General features: G+C 41.3%; 1 protein-coding gene across 2 annotated transcripts in view; it reads left to right on the forward strand.

Moving 5' to 3' along the window:
• STAT6 (signal transducer and activator of transcription 6) overlaps positions 1 to 15,823 on the forward strand; it is an 85,479-nt gene that overhangs the window by 55,633 nt on the left and 14,023 nt on the right. For both annotated transcript variants that reach the window (XM_089482399.1, XM_089482407.1), the window contains exons 5-12: positions 305 to 443; positions 4,223 to 4,284; positions 4,735 to 4,892; positions 6,269 to 6,388; positions 7,128 to 7,316; positions 12,338 to 12,425; positions 12,963 to 13,085; positions 14,992 to 15,084. In XM_089482399.1, coding sequence (XP_089338525.1) covers positions 305 to 443; positions 4,223 to 4,284; positions 4,735 to 4,892; positions 6,269 to 6,388; positions 7,128 to 7,316; positions 12,338 to 12,425; positions 12,963 to 13,085; positions 14,992 to 15,084 — 972 coding nt within the window. The remainder of the gene's footprint in view (positions 1 to 304; positions 444 to 4,222; positions 4,285 to 4,734; positions 4,893 to 6,268; positions 6,389 to 7,127; positions 7,317 to 12,337; positions 12,426 to 12,962; positions 13,086 to 14,991; positions 15,085 to 15,823) is intronic.

Below are 15,823 nucleotides of genomic sequence, written 5' to 3' on the forward strand. Positions count from 1 at the left end.
CAAGAACTCAGGAGAATTATTCTAGTTGGATTCTAAGGAAGAGGAGAGAGAGGAGTCTGTGGAGGAAAAGAAGAAGATGCCTAAGAGTATCAGTTTATGTCACAGAGGAAGCAGGGAGGACACTTTTGGGTCACTCATACTTTCTAACCCTATTGCTACTGCCCGCTCAGAGACATTCTTGATTCTTCAGGACAGGGAGTTGTTGCAGTTCCGACAAAATTGTTTTTGGCTTGCTCTATCATGAAGCCCATGGAATATGGAAGTCAGTGTTTCCATGTCCAATTCCTTCTCCTTGTTCTTGTAGTTTCAGCACGTGCCCCTCTTTGTACACCGCCAGCGGGAAGAGCTGATGTTTGAATTCAATCTTCAGCGATTGCAGTACCGAGTGCAAGAAATCCAGGCCCTCCAGGAGAGGCTGGAGATGAACAACAGTAATACTAGAGGTGAGGACATAGAGTGGAAGGGCTGGGATGATACAATCATGAGGGCACTGAAAGTACTGGACAGTGCTGACGTTTGTGAAAACAGGTTCCCTTCTATTTGTGCCTTTTTAGCATCAAGTACATCTGGAAAATGGAGATTGCCGCCTACTGAACCTGGCAATTTCTGAGCAGGCCAATTTGTGAGTGCTCCTGGACTCATCTCTCCAAAAATCTGTATGGATAGTTGCGACTGTCAGGAATGCTTATTACCACCTTTGGCTGGTACATCAGCTGTGCTCCTTCCTAGAATTGGAAGACCTATAAATGGTAGTGCACATGCTTGTAATCTCAAGGCTGGACTTTTGCAATGCACTCTACACTGGGTTACCTTTCTACCCAAGTTACCTTGGAAACTTCAGTGAGTTCAAAACACAGGAACCAGATTGACTGCTGGTACATCTAGGAGCACATCGCACCAATATTACAATCACTCCACTGGCTGCCCATTAGTTTCTGGGCAAAGTACAATGGGTTGGTTGTTACTTGCCTACGGGATCACCTCCTTCCGTATTATCAGCCTCATACTTTCAGATCTTCTGAGGCACGTTTACTTCAAGCAGCCAGGACTAGACTGGCAACCGTCACCCAGAGGACATTTTCATTGGCCACTTCTTGACTGTGGAATGGCTTACTGGGATAGATTCAACAACTGAACATGATATCTGAATTTAAAACAGTATTAAAGATCTATCTCTTCTGGCAGGCCTACCTAGTCAATTTTAAACTATACGTTTTAGCAATAGCAATAGCAGTTTCATTTATATATCGCTTTATACTGAACTAAGCAGTCTCTAAGTGGTTTACAACTGTAAGCTAATAGCCCCCAACAAGCTGGATACTCATTTTAGCCACCTCAGAAGGATGTGTGCCTGAGTCGAGCTTGAGTCCTGGCTGGTATTGAACCCGTAACCTTATGGTTTGAGAGTGAGTGGCTACAGTTCATGTATTTAACCACTGCACCACCAGGACAATGATTTAATTTGGCATATTTTTAATTTTACATTAATTTTAATGTGTTCTATGTTCATGTGTTTTAACTTAAGGTGTTAAATGATTTATCTCTTTTAATCTATATTGTACTCTGCCTTGAGCCCTGAGGAGAGGCGGGTAAGAAATAAAATATATTATTATTAAAATAATAATTGTAAGCCACTCTGGGAGCCTTTAGAGCTGAAGGGTGGGGTATAAATACCGTAAATAAATAATAATAAATAATATTATGTATTATTTTCATCATGATAGCATTTAGAAACAACAAGGAACTTACTATGACCAATATCATACATGGATGTTAAATGTCTGTGCTAATGTAATGATTAAATATTCAGTTTGAAATGCAGCCAGTAAGACGCCTTGAGTCCTAGTCTTGGGGAAAAAGCAGGATATAAATAAAGATGATTCATCATCATCATTATCATCATCATCATCATGGCAGCTCTGATTTTCAGAGTTTAGCAAAGAAAAAAATGAATATTATATTGCTACAAAACATTTCAGATGCTAATTTTTTGCTGAACTATATAAGCCTTTCCCTCTGGGAAGCTAACATTTGTCTTTCCCTTCCCATCCATATACTCTTACACTTTCACACTAGAACATTCATACTGTTGATCGTATGACCCTGAATGCCCCTGCCCTCATCTGATTTTGGAAGCAGTCAGGCCTGGGTACTACTTGGATGGAGGTCATCAGGGTGTACCAAGGAAATCCAGGTGTGTGTGTATGTGCTTTCAAGTCACCTATGACAACCCTATGAATATTTAATAGGGTTTTCTTAGGCAAGGAATCCTCAGAGGTGGTTTGACCAGTTCCTTCCTCTGAAATATAGCCCACACCACCCACTGTTTGGTGGCCTCCCATTCAAGTACTCATCAGGACTGATACTGCTTAGTTTCTAAGATCAGCGGGGGATATAGTGCCTTCAGCGTATTAATTCCAGGTAGGGCTAGAAAAGAATCCTGCCTGAAGGCATGGAGAACTGCTGCTGCCAGTCAGCGCTGACAAGGCTGGCTTAGACCAGAGGTGAGCAAGTTTGAAGCAGTGCTGCGGGACATGTTGGACTCCTATGGGGCACTGTAGGGCCTCACCCTCGGACTTTGCCCCAGAGGCAAGGGGCAGTTTTTAACCTGAGAAAGTTTAACCCTTGTAGCAAGGGAGTGATTTTTGCTATGGTTTTTTTTTTAAACCCTTTAGAGCTGTTTTAAGCCTCAAGAGAGGCCTCTTTGAGAACAGGAAATATGAAGGAAGCCAACTTTCCATTTGTTTCCTTTTTTTGAGAAAAAGCGTTTCCTGGACCAAAAAGAGCCTGGGGGGCTAAAATGCAATGTAAGAGCCCCCACAAACCTGTGTGTGGTACAGGATGCCCCAGAAGGCAAAAAGAGGGGTTGGGCCATGTTTTCCCCATCCTTGGGGTAGATGGACTGGTGCTCTGAATCTGATTCAGTATAATGTTATGTTCCCATGGTTGATTGATTCACAGAGAAAACTGTTGCAGTGCAAGCACTGATTTTTCCACAGCAGAAAATCTGTTCACAATATATTTAGGAATGTAGAAAGCTGCTAGGCAGAGGAATTAGGATTGGGTATGGGAGGAGGGATATTGTGCCACTATTCAGGTGGAAATACTACTGTTGCCTACATCTGCTCAGCCCAGATTATAGGGACCCATAACAGAAAAGACCTGAAAATGCTGTGCCTTTAGTTTTCAGAGAGACACTGCTGATAGCCTTTAGTCAAGATCTGTGAAAGTAGTGATCCTCACATGCCACGCAGATACAGATGGAACTATTGAACCAGGATGATGGCTTTACATTCAGGACACCTGCCACTCTCCCATCACCATCCAGAAAACATATCCAGGGGTAGCCGTGTTGGTCCTACAGGAAAGTACCAGTATCCACAAAAGTGATATCTTTATTGTGACAATCAAAATGCACAAAAATACACGATGCAAGCTTTAAAAAACTTGTGTCGTGAATTTTGTGCATTTTGGTTGGACCATTAAAGGTATCTCTGGTTTGTGGGATTTGGATGTTACTGTACTTTCCATCAGTGTGTACCCAACAAATGCACAATATATGACAAAAAGCAATCAGAAAAAGCAATTGCATTGTTTCAGAGTTTGGAAAAATTGCCTTTTTTAGACCAGAGCTCTCAGAATCCCTTGGTCAGCACGGCCAGGTTTTCCATTCCTTTATTTCTACAGACACAGAAGTTTTTGACAAACTGGTCTCTGTAAGCCAGGCAGAAAATAGTGAGCTAGTCAAGGGTGAGCTGTTTGTGGCCTGTGGATCACAGGGGGTCTTCCAAGCCCCCGATGTGACTCCAGAGCCATCCCTCCCAACCATTTTTTTCCTATCTTAAAAATAGAGAATGATGTCTCCAGAAGCTTCCAGGGGCACACTTATCAATTTTTTTATTTTTATTTTGAGGAGGTGAGTTTCACATTTGGAGGGACAGGTGCAGCGTTGCCAATTTCCAGGGAATTCCCTGGAATCCAGGGAATTTAATTAATTTCTTTCTGGGGATTTTGACTGAATATTCCGGTAAATATTGGGGAATCCCAGGGATTTTGGATTTTGGTAAAACCTTCCGGGGAATATCTTTGAGGCTTGTTGGCAACACCGGACAGGTGTGGCCTGCAGAGATCACTGTGTATGGACAATAGGATGGTGTTGCCCCACGACCCTCCGAATCCTGCTTGACTTTTGCCTAAATGGTAATCTTGACTTTGTTTTCAGTTTCTCTGCAGCTAAAGATGCTAGACCCACAATTTCCTATGCAAGAGAAGTTGCACACAAGTGTAAGTAGCCCTAATGATATGATAGTTTGTCCCTTCTTCAGACATGGCTTTTTTATATTCATGCATTTTATTTTAAAGATTCGTATGATGTCTTTTTGCCATCTAAGTCCTGAAGACTGGTAACAAAGATAATTCTGAAACATCATCTGCCCTTTCTTACTAATAGTAATATACTCGTCATAGCAGATGTATTTAGTCTCCCCACATCCCCTTCCCCCAAAAACTCAGGTGCTGGAATTTGCTTGTTCTAAATTTAAGTTAGATATTTCAGGGTTCTGGATCAGATCCTAGACTTGGGAAGCCTCTCTTTTGCACACACACATAGATCATGCATTCAGTTGTGCACATGACATTCCCAATAGAGCTCTCTGTTGTGTCTCTAGTTTATTATGTTGGACCATGTTTAAAATTGTCTCCTACCAGACTTCTCTCTCTCTCTCTTTCTTATAGTCTCTCCAAAACCTTCAAACTCTGTTCCTAAATACGATCAGTGAATTGGAAGAAGCAAAGAAAGCAGTGCTGGCAAGACTTATGATCTGGAAGCGGCAGCAACAGCTGGCTGGGAATGGAACTCCCTTTGATGAGGACTTGAGTCCACTACAAAAGAGGTGAGTAATTCAGCAAGCATTTGTTCTGGATCTATAGGAGGTTTTTCAAACAGACGAGTATCGTTACTGCTGACAGAAAGGAAGTATGAAGTACAAATACGACCTATAATACTGGTGCTGCAAAATAAAATTTAAAAAACCTAAGATACAAAATAGTGTGTATCATGAGATCACCTTCTATGAGAGATATTTTTCTCTCCAGTTATTGGACATTACAGGACATGAGACATCCAGTTCTATGTCATTTCAGAGTAGTAAAGTGAGCACCATACAATGCACACATTTTAAAATCCAAATGTCTAAAAATGTGTGTGATTGAAAAAATGTGCACAAACATGATTTAGTCACTAAGAAAAAATAACATATTAAGTAAAATAAAGGAATATGAAAATTAGGAAAATTCATTAAATGCTTATGAATTTTGGTGCAGGAAATAATAAAAGGAAAGAGAAAAGAATTGTAGAAGCATATTTAAGACTAACTTGTTTATATTTTAGCATGAGCTTTCATAGATATTAATCAACTTCTTCGCTATCACTACAGAATGATATTAAAGCCAAAGGTTTTAACAATAGTCACATAGTTCTTGGATCAGTATAGAATATAATAGGATATAGAAAGATGCAAATTGTGATCAGAAGCTATCAGTTTTCAAAGAACAGTGTGAGGTGACAGAGTTCTTTCTAGGGGTTGGTAGCAGTTTAATATTCACATGTGAATATTTACAATATTCATATGGTAAATCTGCTTACCATAAATCAATTCCCCAGGGATCAAAGTCTTCTCTTTTTATTACATGTATGGTTATGAGGACTTGTGTATTAATATATGTAGTGTGCCATGACACCTTTATCTTTGTTATACCTTTGCTAATGGATTTGAAGTTGTGAATATAATTCAGTTCACCTGTTTCTCTTTCCAGTCTTCCTTTGAATTTTTTTTGTTCAAAAACTGCCACTTGTAAGTCCCATATTAGATATCTAGGAAAGTTGAACTGCTCTTGCTCTGCAACCAGTTTCTAGATATTGCCAATCTCATGAATAAATATTGTGACAAGTAGGATTTAGCAAAATGCAATGAAATTGAGAACTACACGTTGATAACACCCAGTCCTGTCTAGATCATGCAGCCATTTAGATAAGCAGTTAAATTTTCATTTGTGATCCAGTTCCTGCTTGCTTGCTCATAACCTAGGATAATCCTCTAAAATTTCATAGACTTAAAAGGCAGGAACCCCTGTTAATATTTGGATATAAATATGACGGTAATAACACTTGACCAATCTACTTGACTCTTGGAATTTGTGTGATCGCAGATTGGATGTCAAATTTTGGTTCGAGAAGAATTAATCCCTCATTCAGCATGTTTCTTGGCAGGTTTGAAAGGTTGGTGGACATTTGTTTCCAGCTCCGCTTGCAGTTGGTAGCCTCTGGTGCTGAACTTCAGTCTTCTCTGCAGGAACGTTTGGACAGTGTGGCCAATGCCCTCATCAAAAAGTAAGGAAGCTACTGAGTACATTTTTTGGGTATATGCTCAGGGTCCTGGAACTAAACTCCTGCATACATGGTGGGCCCACTGTAATCTCTAATTTTACACAATGTGTGGCCTGACATCATTGTGCCCTGCTCTAACATCAGCAGCGAGTAAATGTAGAGGAACATCCCCTCATCTGTTGCATAAAACTAGATATTAGTGGTAAGAGATGAAATTTGGTGGTTCTATCAGTTATCTATTTAGAAGGAAAAATATTGTCTCAGTAGAAATGTTAAAGAAGATCTTGTTGAAGAAGTGGGATGGTGGTGTTTATGTTTGATCCTCCAAGATGGGAGACCAGACAGGTGTCCTCTTGAGCCCCTTTTACACCACTTTCTCCTCATTCTTCTTTAGCTACTCTCAATTCTCCATCCATTAGTTAATAAAATTTAGTTTTAAGAAGGGCCTTTCTGAGGAGCAGATTGTTATACCCATTTACTTCAAGATGAACTAAGGACAAATCCATTGCTAACTGCTATGACTTCTTTTATACATCACTCCTGACTCTGTATAGGCAACTGGTGAAGGACAAATAGTTCATTTGCAGGGGCCATATTTCACTATGGAGTCTCCAATTGCTGTTTCCTACCCTAGATCATTGTTTTTTCTATCCTTAAATTTGATTTGTGGATTGGCCATGGAGGCTGACAGTTCACCTTTCCTGCTCATGATCTTCTTGACTCTTCTATGTCTCACTTTCAGCTCATTCCTGGTGGATAAACAGCCTCCTCAAGTTCTGAAGACCCAAACCAAATTTCAAGCCACTGTCCGCTTCCTGCTGGGGCCTCAGTTGCTCAAGCATCCACACACATCCTTCATGGTCACAGCTGACATTGTAACAGAGAAACAGGCACGTGAATTGGCTACCAGCTCTTCTGGAGGAGCCTTTTGGTGAGTGAAACCATTGCAACTGTATAGCTGGCTTTCCTGGGGATTTCTTTTTTTCTTATTCTTTTAGCCCACATTTTGAGTGGGCAGGGCGCTAGGTTGCTTTAAATGTAGAGAGTGAACAGCAACTATTTTCCTTTCTCTTGAACACTTAATTTTGAAAAGGTGAATCTGACATATGCCAGAAAAACACAGGACAGAATTGAAGCTTGCAGGAACTACATTGTTTATTTACTATGGGGGTGGGCAACTGTGGCAGTCTAAAGCCCCACTGGAATCCTTGGAGGCCCACATCTGTCCACCCCTCCCCAAAAAAGGTGGCTTTGCCCCAAATGCCCTCTACGTGGTATGGAGGGTTTTTTCACTAGGTTTTTAGACCCAGGAGAGACCTTTTTAACAACAGAAAGTGAGCAGAAGTCACTTCCTATTCACTTCTTGTTTTTTGGGTTTTTTTTAAAATAAAGCCTCTTCTATGTCTCATTTGACACAGAGGAGCCCAAAATGTGGTAGAAATGCCCTGCAGATTGTTTAGAAGGCATTTTGGGGCAGAAAAAGCTTTTGGGGTGGGGGATTTCCCCCACCCCAAAAAAAAACAACCAAAAAACATTACTTTGAGGGACCTAGGAACCCTAAACATGGTGGAAATGCCCTCCACACTCAAATGTTTTGGGAGCATTTAGGGGCCAACAAAATTTTCAAAAAAGGTTCTGGAGAATATTTTGGACATTTTGTGGACTTTTTTTTACCTCTAGGGAAGCCTTGGGGCCATGAAAACAGCCCTTGGAGGCACATGTGGACTGTGGACTGCATGTTTCTCTTCCCTTCTTAACTAGGATGTAGGGTGTCACTAGTCCCAGACCACAGTTCTGGGAGCTTACAGCCTAAAATGTGGTCATCATATACATCTTAACTTTAAGTAATGTGCTGGTCTATGACCATAATAAAGATGAACTGAACTTTTTGTAGGCCCTTGTTCTTCTTCCTCAAATACTTTCCTTTCTCCCCCTGTCCTGATGCCTAGTGGCCTTACCTTTTCTTACTTTCCATGCAACTGGTGTGTGTCTGTCTCTCTCTGTGTGTTGTGGTCTCTCTTAATTTTATTTTCTTCTAAGTTTTTTTAAAGGCAAAAAAGGCATGAAGGGAGTTGTAGACATTCCTGGCATCACAATTTCTCCCAATAAATTTGAGAAATTCATTTCCCCATGGGAAATGAGGAAATCAAGATATCAGCTGCAGCTCCATCCTTACAATTACGAGGAAAGATAGTGAGGAGAGATTAAAAGTGTTGTTCCAGAGGAAACTTTCTTTAATGTCATAATTTATCATATTTCAAGCCTGTGTTAATAAAAACAATACAGATAAATTGGTTTGGGTCCAAATATAGTCATACTTACAGCAGACTCACTGGAGAAAGTGAGTACTGTGGAGAGAGGAAGAAAAAAGCAAAGTCTGATAGAGAGCAGAGCAGAAAGATCAGCGTGGAGAGACCAAGATCCTCCAAACAGGGCAAATGCAGTGGAAGGTTGCTCACAGTTGTTGTATTTGTAGCTGTGATTATCTGTTTTTAAAAAAATAAATGAAAGCAACATTTTCATTGTGCTCCACTATTTCCTGGACATTCCTGGCACTAGCTTCAACTTTTTAATCTCACCTGTCATGTCTCACCTCCAGGACTCAGACTGAGTTAGTCAGACAGAAGGTCAAGAGGTAGGCAGTCAAGATGGTGAGACAGAGTGCCGAGTTAGTGAGGCAAAGGGCTAAGAAGGCATGGCAGTTTCTGAACATCAAGACACAGCACAAACAGCACCTACCCTGGCAGAATGAAGGAAGGAAAAGGAAGGGCCATGGAAGTCAGAGCATTTAAGGATCAAATATTCTTTAATCAGGGAACAGCTGCATGCTGAAAACAGACCAGAAATTAAAGCTCACAAGAGTTCTGTTTGATGGGCACATTATTCTTGACTTGTGCTCCTGGTTTGTGTTGCCTGATCATCTCAGATTTTGCTCTGTTTACTGACTACACTTTTAGATCTCCCTTTTGGACTGTCATTTGAATTTATTGCTTCACTGTGTTTGATTCAGACTGTTGCCTGACTATGCTGCTATGTCATCCTTGCTGGTGAGCTACTCGTCCCTTGAGGATTCTCCTGTGATTGCATCCTGTAATCTCTCTTGGGGACCTGGTATCATACTAGCATCAAAACAGGACACCACACTTAATATTTATTTTTTTTACTTCTGAGACATATTGTTATTTTAAAAAGTCCCAAAGGGTACATGCACAACAATAGCTGTGATTCATGCTGTGTTTTGGGGGGCACTCCCCCTAATGATACATGTAGTGACAAGTTTTTGCAAAGCCAGTGAAACTTTCACTTCCCTCACCTGATGCTTCTTTAATCCTATTTTCGTCCTCTTCTCCCTGCATCTTGTTTTAATTTTTTTCCGTTATAGAATCATAATGCATCAGAGCACTAGTGAAATGACGCTTTGCCTTATAACACTATGAGAATTTAAAAGAAAAATTCAGAGAAAACAAAATTTGTTCTTCCAGTTGTAGAACCACACCTTAACTTCAGAAAACATACCACCTAGTTTTTAAAAACAATCTTCAAGAGAGTCCTAGTGTAGATTCAAGAAATTTCTACATCTGGTGACAAACAACTATCAAGAAGATTGGAAATGGGAACATTGATGCAGAATGAGAGGGTACTCAGGCAACTACAACTATCAAAACCTATCAAAACCCAAATAAATATATTATGAGACATAATACGCTGAAGCAGCATGGCAATTGAGCAAATGGCGCATGCGTCGTGCCGCACCATGAGCACGCGCCCCATTGTTTCCAATGGGGTGCAAACATACACGGAATTATCTTTACGTGGGGGGTTCCAGAATGGATCCCCCCATGTAAGAGAAGGCTCCACTGTGTAAAGGTAAAGGTAGGGGAAAAACAGACTGCCCCAAAGGAGTTGCTTGCCACCACTACAACAACCGCACGCCACAGCCCTGATCCAACATTTTTATGAACCAAAAAGAAGTGGCAAAATGCTGCTATGGGAGGAAGATAAGAACTCAGGCAGGCTTTTACAAAGTTTGTAGCACAATTGATCAATGTTTTGTCCTGCATCATTTAGTTAGAAATACTATAGAGAGACCTTCTAAACAATTGTTTGTAACTTCCCTTTCCCAAATGCCACCCAACTGTGATTTAGTGAAGAGACAATCTTGGAGCCCTCTGGACAGTTCCCTGCATGAGGTCATCTTACTTTGGTGCTTTTAGATCTTCTGCTTGCAGTTTTTCCTCTTTGTGCCTTTTTATGCCTTTTCCCAGTCACACAGGGTTGTATACCTGCTGATTAGTAGAATTACTCCACATATAGAACTCTATGTTTATGAGCACGGTGGGGGTGGGGAATCAGTTGAGCAACTTGTGGAGGAATCACATTGACACCCTGGAGCCCATGTCAGATTGCATCAGTGGTGACTGTGCATCCATCATCATTGATGTGCAGAAAGTCAGAGGCTGTGGCTGTTTCCCCCAGCCTCATATCACTGTTGCCTTTATTCTCTGTGGTGCAGGATAGTCCTAGAGACCTAGATGATCCTCCTTGATAGAGCAAAGTTTCTGGAAAATCTGTTCACTGTCTGCAAAGAGGAAGGAAGGCGGATAAGAGGAAGAGGTTTTGGAAACAGCATCAGAGTGAGGTTTGGCTCAGTGTGCAAAGAATCTTACAGAGCAGTAGGTTTATATGGTGCAGTGTGGAAGGTGGGAGACAGGACAACACAATGAGGTCCATGTGCAACCCATGGGCTGCATGTTGCCCCCATTCCCCGAAATGGAGGAGGCGGTGTTCCCTTTGAATTTAATAAACACCCCAGTACCCTGAAAGGCAGCTTTGTATAGAGAAATGTAGATGGTTTGGACTTTGGAGTCCCTACAAAGGTTTGTAAGCAGCTGAGAGGAGTAGTCAGTAAGAGATAAGTATTTGTCTTGGCAGGTGGCACTCGGACTTGGCAGATAGATTGTGTGGCTGGCATGGGCAGCAGCTGAGATCAAGCAAACAGGCTGAATTAATTATAAAAATTCAGGAAGATATTGCTTCCAGTTTCATTTGCTGTCTGTGGTCAAACCTGCTCTGTACAGGTGATAAAAGAGTGTATTTTTTAAATTCTCCATCCACTTAATATGCCAGATTCCTACCAGTATCAGACAGTGAACCAGCTAATGACTGATTTTGAAGCCCAAATTAGGTCAAGTGTAGAGACTAGAGACCAGATAAAATCTGTCTTCGTGTTTTTAATCACTTTGACAAATGGCTGTACAAGTAACTGTGCAGGTGTGAAACTGTAAATAAAATTGGATAGCTATGTGTCCATTGCTGCTTCTGATTATTGTGTCGAGGCTATGTGTATTAAACCTCTCTTTCTCAAGGTTGCCAAAAGCAGGGAATGACATATACCAAATGAGAAGCTTTGATAATTAGTAACAGGCAAAAAGAGTGGGGCAACAGCTTAAGGAAAATGATTACTGTCCCAATTGAAATCTAGAGGTCAGAGGAGGTAACGCTTCCCGCTCATGCTGACAAAGATTTTGCAATTGTTTCCAAATGTGTTTTTTTTTAAGTAAGAAGATGAGTAAAATCATATAAACACTTAAATGCGTGTCATTCTAAGCTTTTTTGTTTTAGGAGCAAATGCAATAATCAGTTGTTGTTTACAACACTATTCACAACATTACCCCCTTGCTGTTTTGAATTTTTTTTAAAGGTGAGGAGATGCTTTGTTTTTGTTCGTTTTTTTTAGCCACACAACACCTGTGTCCACCACCTCTCACAAAGCAAGGCTTTTGCTCACCTTCAATATGAATGTTTGTTTTGTTATGGAGGTTCGAAATTGGATTGTGGTTTCTTAGAAACTCTGTGAGGTGGGGAGTTATGTTTGTTGTAAGCCATCTGCAGTTATTAACCACTTCGTGGTAACTGAAGTTCACAGTCATGTTCCTTCTCTTTGGGTTTCAGTGAAAGCAGTGGAGAAATTGTGAACAACACTGCACCTCTGGAGACAAATGCCACAAGCAATGCCTGCTGTGCTCTCTTCAAAAGTATGGTATGTCCAGCAGTTGATTGTGGGGACAGGAAACACAGACACATAGGAGAATATGATCTGGTGGTTTTGGTTTGTAGTTTGTTTGTTTTTACTGAGTCGTTTATTATACATTCTCAGATTTCATTCAGAAAGCAAAATTGAGCTTTTAAAAAACCCTCAAGGATCTCATTCCCACTACAGAATAAATCGGTACTGGGGCATCCCATAAGTCACTTCTCTCCAGGGTGAGAAGGAGCCATTTTTGGGTTCAGTCAGTCAACCAATTACAAATACATCCTTAGTCAGTTGTCTTTGACTGGGTGCTCAACTAAGCCATTATTGCTCTGTGATTCAAGGAAGCTCTGGGGTCAGAAATGGGTTAGTGGGGTGTTGAAGTTTAGTAGTGAACATAAAGTAATTGCTTTGGGTTCCAGTTGCCATGAGATTTGTTCCTAGCAAACTTGGTAGTTATTTCTTTGATGATTCATTCCTAGCAAACTCCACCCTGGGTGATATGTGGGATTTAAATAAAAGAAAATTCCCTTTCTCTTCTTTCAGCTCCTCAAGAAGATCAAGCGCTGTGACCGCAAGAGTACAGAGTCTGTGACTGAAGAAAAGTGTGCTGTCCTCTTCAGTGCCACTGTGTGCCTTGGGCCCAACAAAATCAACTTCCACCTGCAGGTAACAACACTGCTTGGGTTATCTCACTGTCTGGATTGTAAGGGGTCTCTTTCATTTCAAGGACCTCTTATTCCTATAAGCAATGGCAAAAGTGGATTCCCCAGAGACTTCAGGAGCATGATCAAGTGGTACTGGTCACCTTTTCCTTCTCCCTTTGCTACCCTTAAATGCCAATTTCTTCTTCATGGTCTCTGTGACTCACACAAATGGGTTATCTGCACCTGCACAGTGCAACATGCAGAACCTTCTAGAGCTATTATGTAAATGTCTTGGTGATAGGTCCAACCTTCTCCAAACACCTAACCAGCACACTTACCCCCTAATCCCTCACTTCTTTTTCATTCATTGCAGCAGCAGCATAGAAGGAACAGTTAGTGGGCTTATCAGCTTGTCTTGAGTTATTTTGGCTTGGATTTCTCTGACTTCTCTCTTTGAACTGCATTTTGGTTTTGTTTTGGACTCTGATTTAAGGCTTGGCTTACGGACTTCTTGGAATTTCATTAACAGACTTTGATTCAGCTTGGTGGTTTGGTGTGCTGTGTTGTCTCAGAATAGGCTCCTCAGCCTTGTTTAAGAAGTGCTGCTCTTGGGGATCCAAGATCACTGAGAAAGATGGTCAGTTGCACTGCCTGCATTGAGGAAAGTCATAACATGGGGGACCACTCTCGTTGCAAGACGTTCAGCAAGAACATTAAAAAAGAAAGCACCAGCCCAATTCTTTGCCAGCTCTGGATAAAGATACACCAACACATCTTTACACAGGGGATGGGCAAGCGGGAGCAGCAAGGAGGACCACTGATATTGTATAAAACCAGGCAGGGGTATGAATTTAGTGGCAAGGTGAGATGTGAAGACTGTAATGGGAGAGTGGAAGGGAGAAAGGGTGTAGGGTGTGTGTGTGTGTGTGTGTGTGTGTGTGTGTGTGTATATATATATATAGAGAGAGAGAGAGTGCAGTGTGCCCCAGTGCAACTTGAGTTCTAGTATAATGACACCCGGTTGAAGGGGCTGTTAATAGAGGACAACAGCAGCACCCTGTCCTGCCCTGCCCTCCCCAATGCTCACCCCTCATGGCTTTATCACCAGCCCAGCTCCCTCACCAGGGAGAGAGCCAGGAAAGTGAAAAAGCCATGAGGGATGCACTCACCCCTCTGCCACCCTTGCTGCTGCCTCAGCTCTTTCCCACCCAGTGGGGAGGAGCTTCTGGGGGGGCACTTGCAGCTTCCCCCCCACTGCTCACCCCTGAAAGCATCCTGTCCCCCAGTGACCTCCCAAGAATATCTGTTCTGCACTGACTGGAGCCCTGAGTAGAGATGCAGGGGCTATTCAGATGGTAAAAATAATTCAGGATAAATCTAGGTTGAATCTCCATTGTTTACATGCAGCCTAAATGCGCTTGATTCGGTTTGGGGGGTGGGGCTGCCAAAATACTCACTTAACCCGGGATAAATGATACTGGGTTTTCCCCCGAGTTTTTTAAAAAAGATTTGCATCGTCAGAAGTGTGAATAACCGATGTGAATAGACCCGGGATAATTCGAGATTAAACTCTAAATGTTTTGAACACATTTCACATCATCCCCTTCATGTTTATTCAAATGCTGGCAACTGTGAGCAACCAAACTCCCAGTGATGCGCATTCATGTGGATCCATAGTGTGAATAACAAACCTGGAATGCATGAGAGAGGTCATACTCATTGTTCTGCTAAAAAAATCCAACGTCTGAATGATAACCACCCCAGTGTGACATTTCTTGCAGTTCCCCACTTTAAGGCTTCTAAAACTTTCAATCGAACACTGTGGTCAGTAAACGGAAAGGTATTTGTGTGTGGTGCTCCAGCTGTAAAGGAAGATATTTGGTGGTTGCAGTATACAGTACTTAACTTTTGTATAACTTCTCTTTCAGGCCCTGTCACTGCCCATCGTGGTGATTGTCCATGGCAACCAAGACAACAATGCCAAAGCCACTATCTTATGGGACAATGCTTTTGCTGCTGCTGTAAGTAATTAGCCCTAGTTAAAATGGAAGGCTCTTAGTGTCTCCAAGGGAACAAAAACATTGACTTGTCAGTTGCCAGTTGGCAGAGCTGAAGATTATCATCTGTGTCAAGTGTTTTTGATACCTTTTGTAGCTTATTTGGACTACATCTCCTCGAGTTCCCCAACTGTAGAGGATTCTAGGAGATATAGTCCAAATAAGTAATTTTTTGGAGTTGGAATTCAAAGACACAGCATTATTAGTCTGGAAAATTGGTATGCAAAGAGATTTTGTAGCACCTATGCTACAACATCCCTTTGCATACTACAGTTGGAGTTACAGTCAAAAAATAACTTTTCCAAGTTCTGTTTTTTTAACAGTGGGGCACCTAAAACATGACTGTTGCTAAATACAGAAGTTTCACTGTACAGCTTGAGTCTCCCTTGTCCAGAATTTCAAAATCCAAAATATTCCAAAAATCAAAACTTTTTAATGGGTGGCTGACATAATGATGCCTTTGCTTTCTGATGATTCAGTGCACACAAACTTTGTGTCATACACAAATTTATTAAAAATATTGTATAAAATTAGCTTTAGGCTATTTGTATAAGGTGTATATGAAACATAAATGAATTTTGTGTTTAGACCTGGGACCCATCTCCAAGAAATCTCATTATGTACATATGTATTATGCAAATACAGGTATTCCAAATCCAAAAAGAAGTCCAAAATCCAATACACCTCTGGTCCCAAACATTTT

The sequence above is a fragment of the Sceloporus occidentalis genome, unplaced genomic scaffold (genome assembly GCF_023333645.1).
Source record: "Sceloporus occidentalis isolate IW3139 unplaced genomic scaffold, rSceOcc1.0.p SCAF_1, whole genome shotgun sequence".
Taxonomy (NCBI): Eukaryota; Metazoa; Chordata; class Lepidosauria; order Squamata; family Phrynosomatidae; genus Sceloporus; species Sceloporus occidentalis.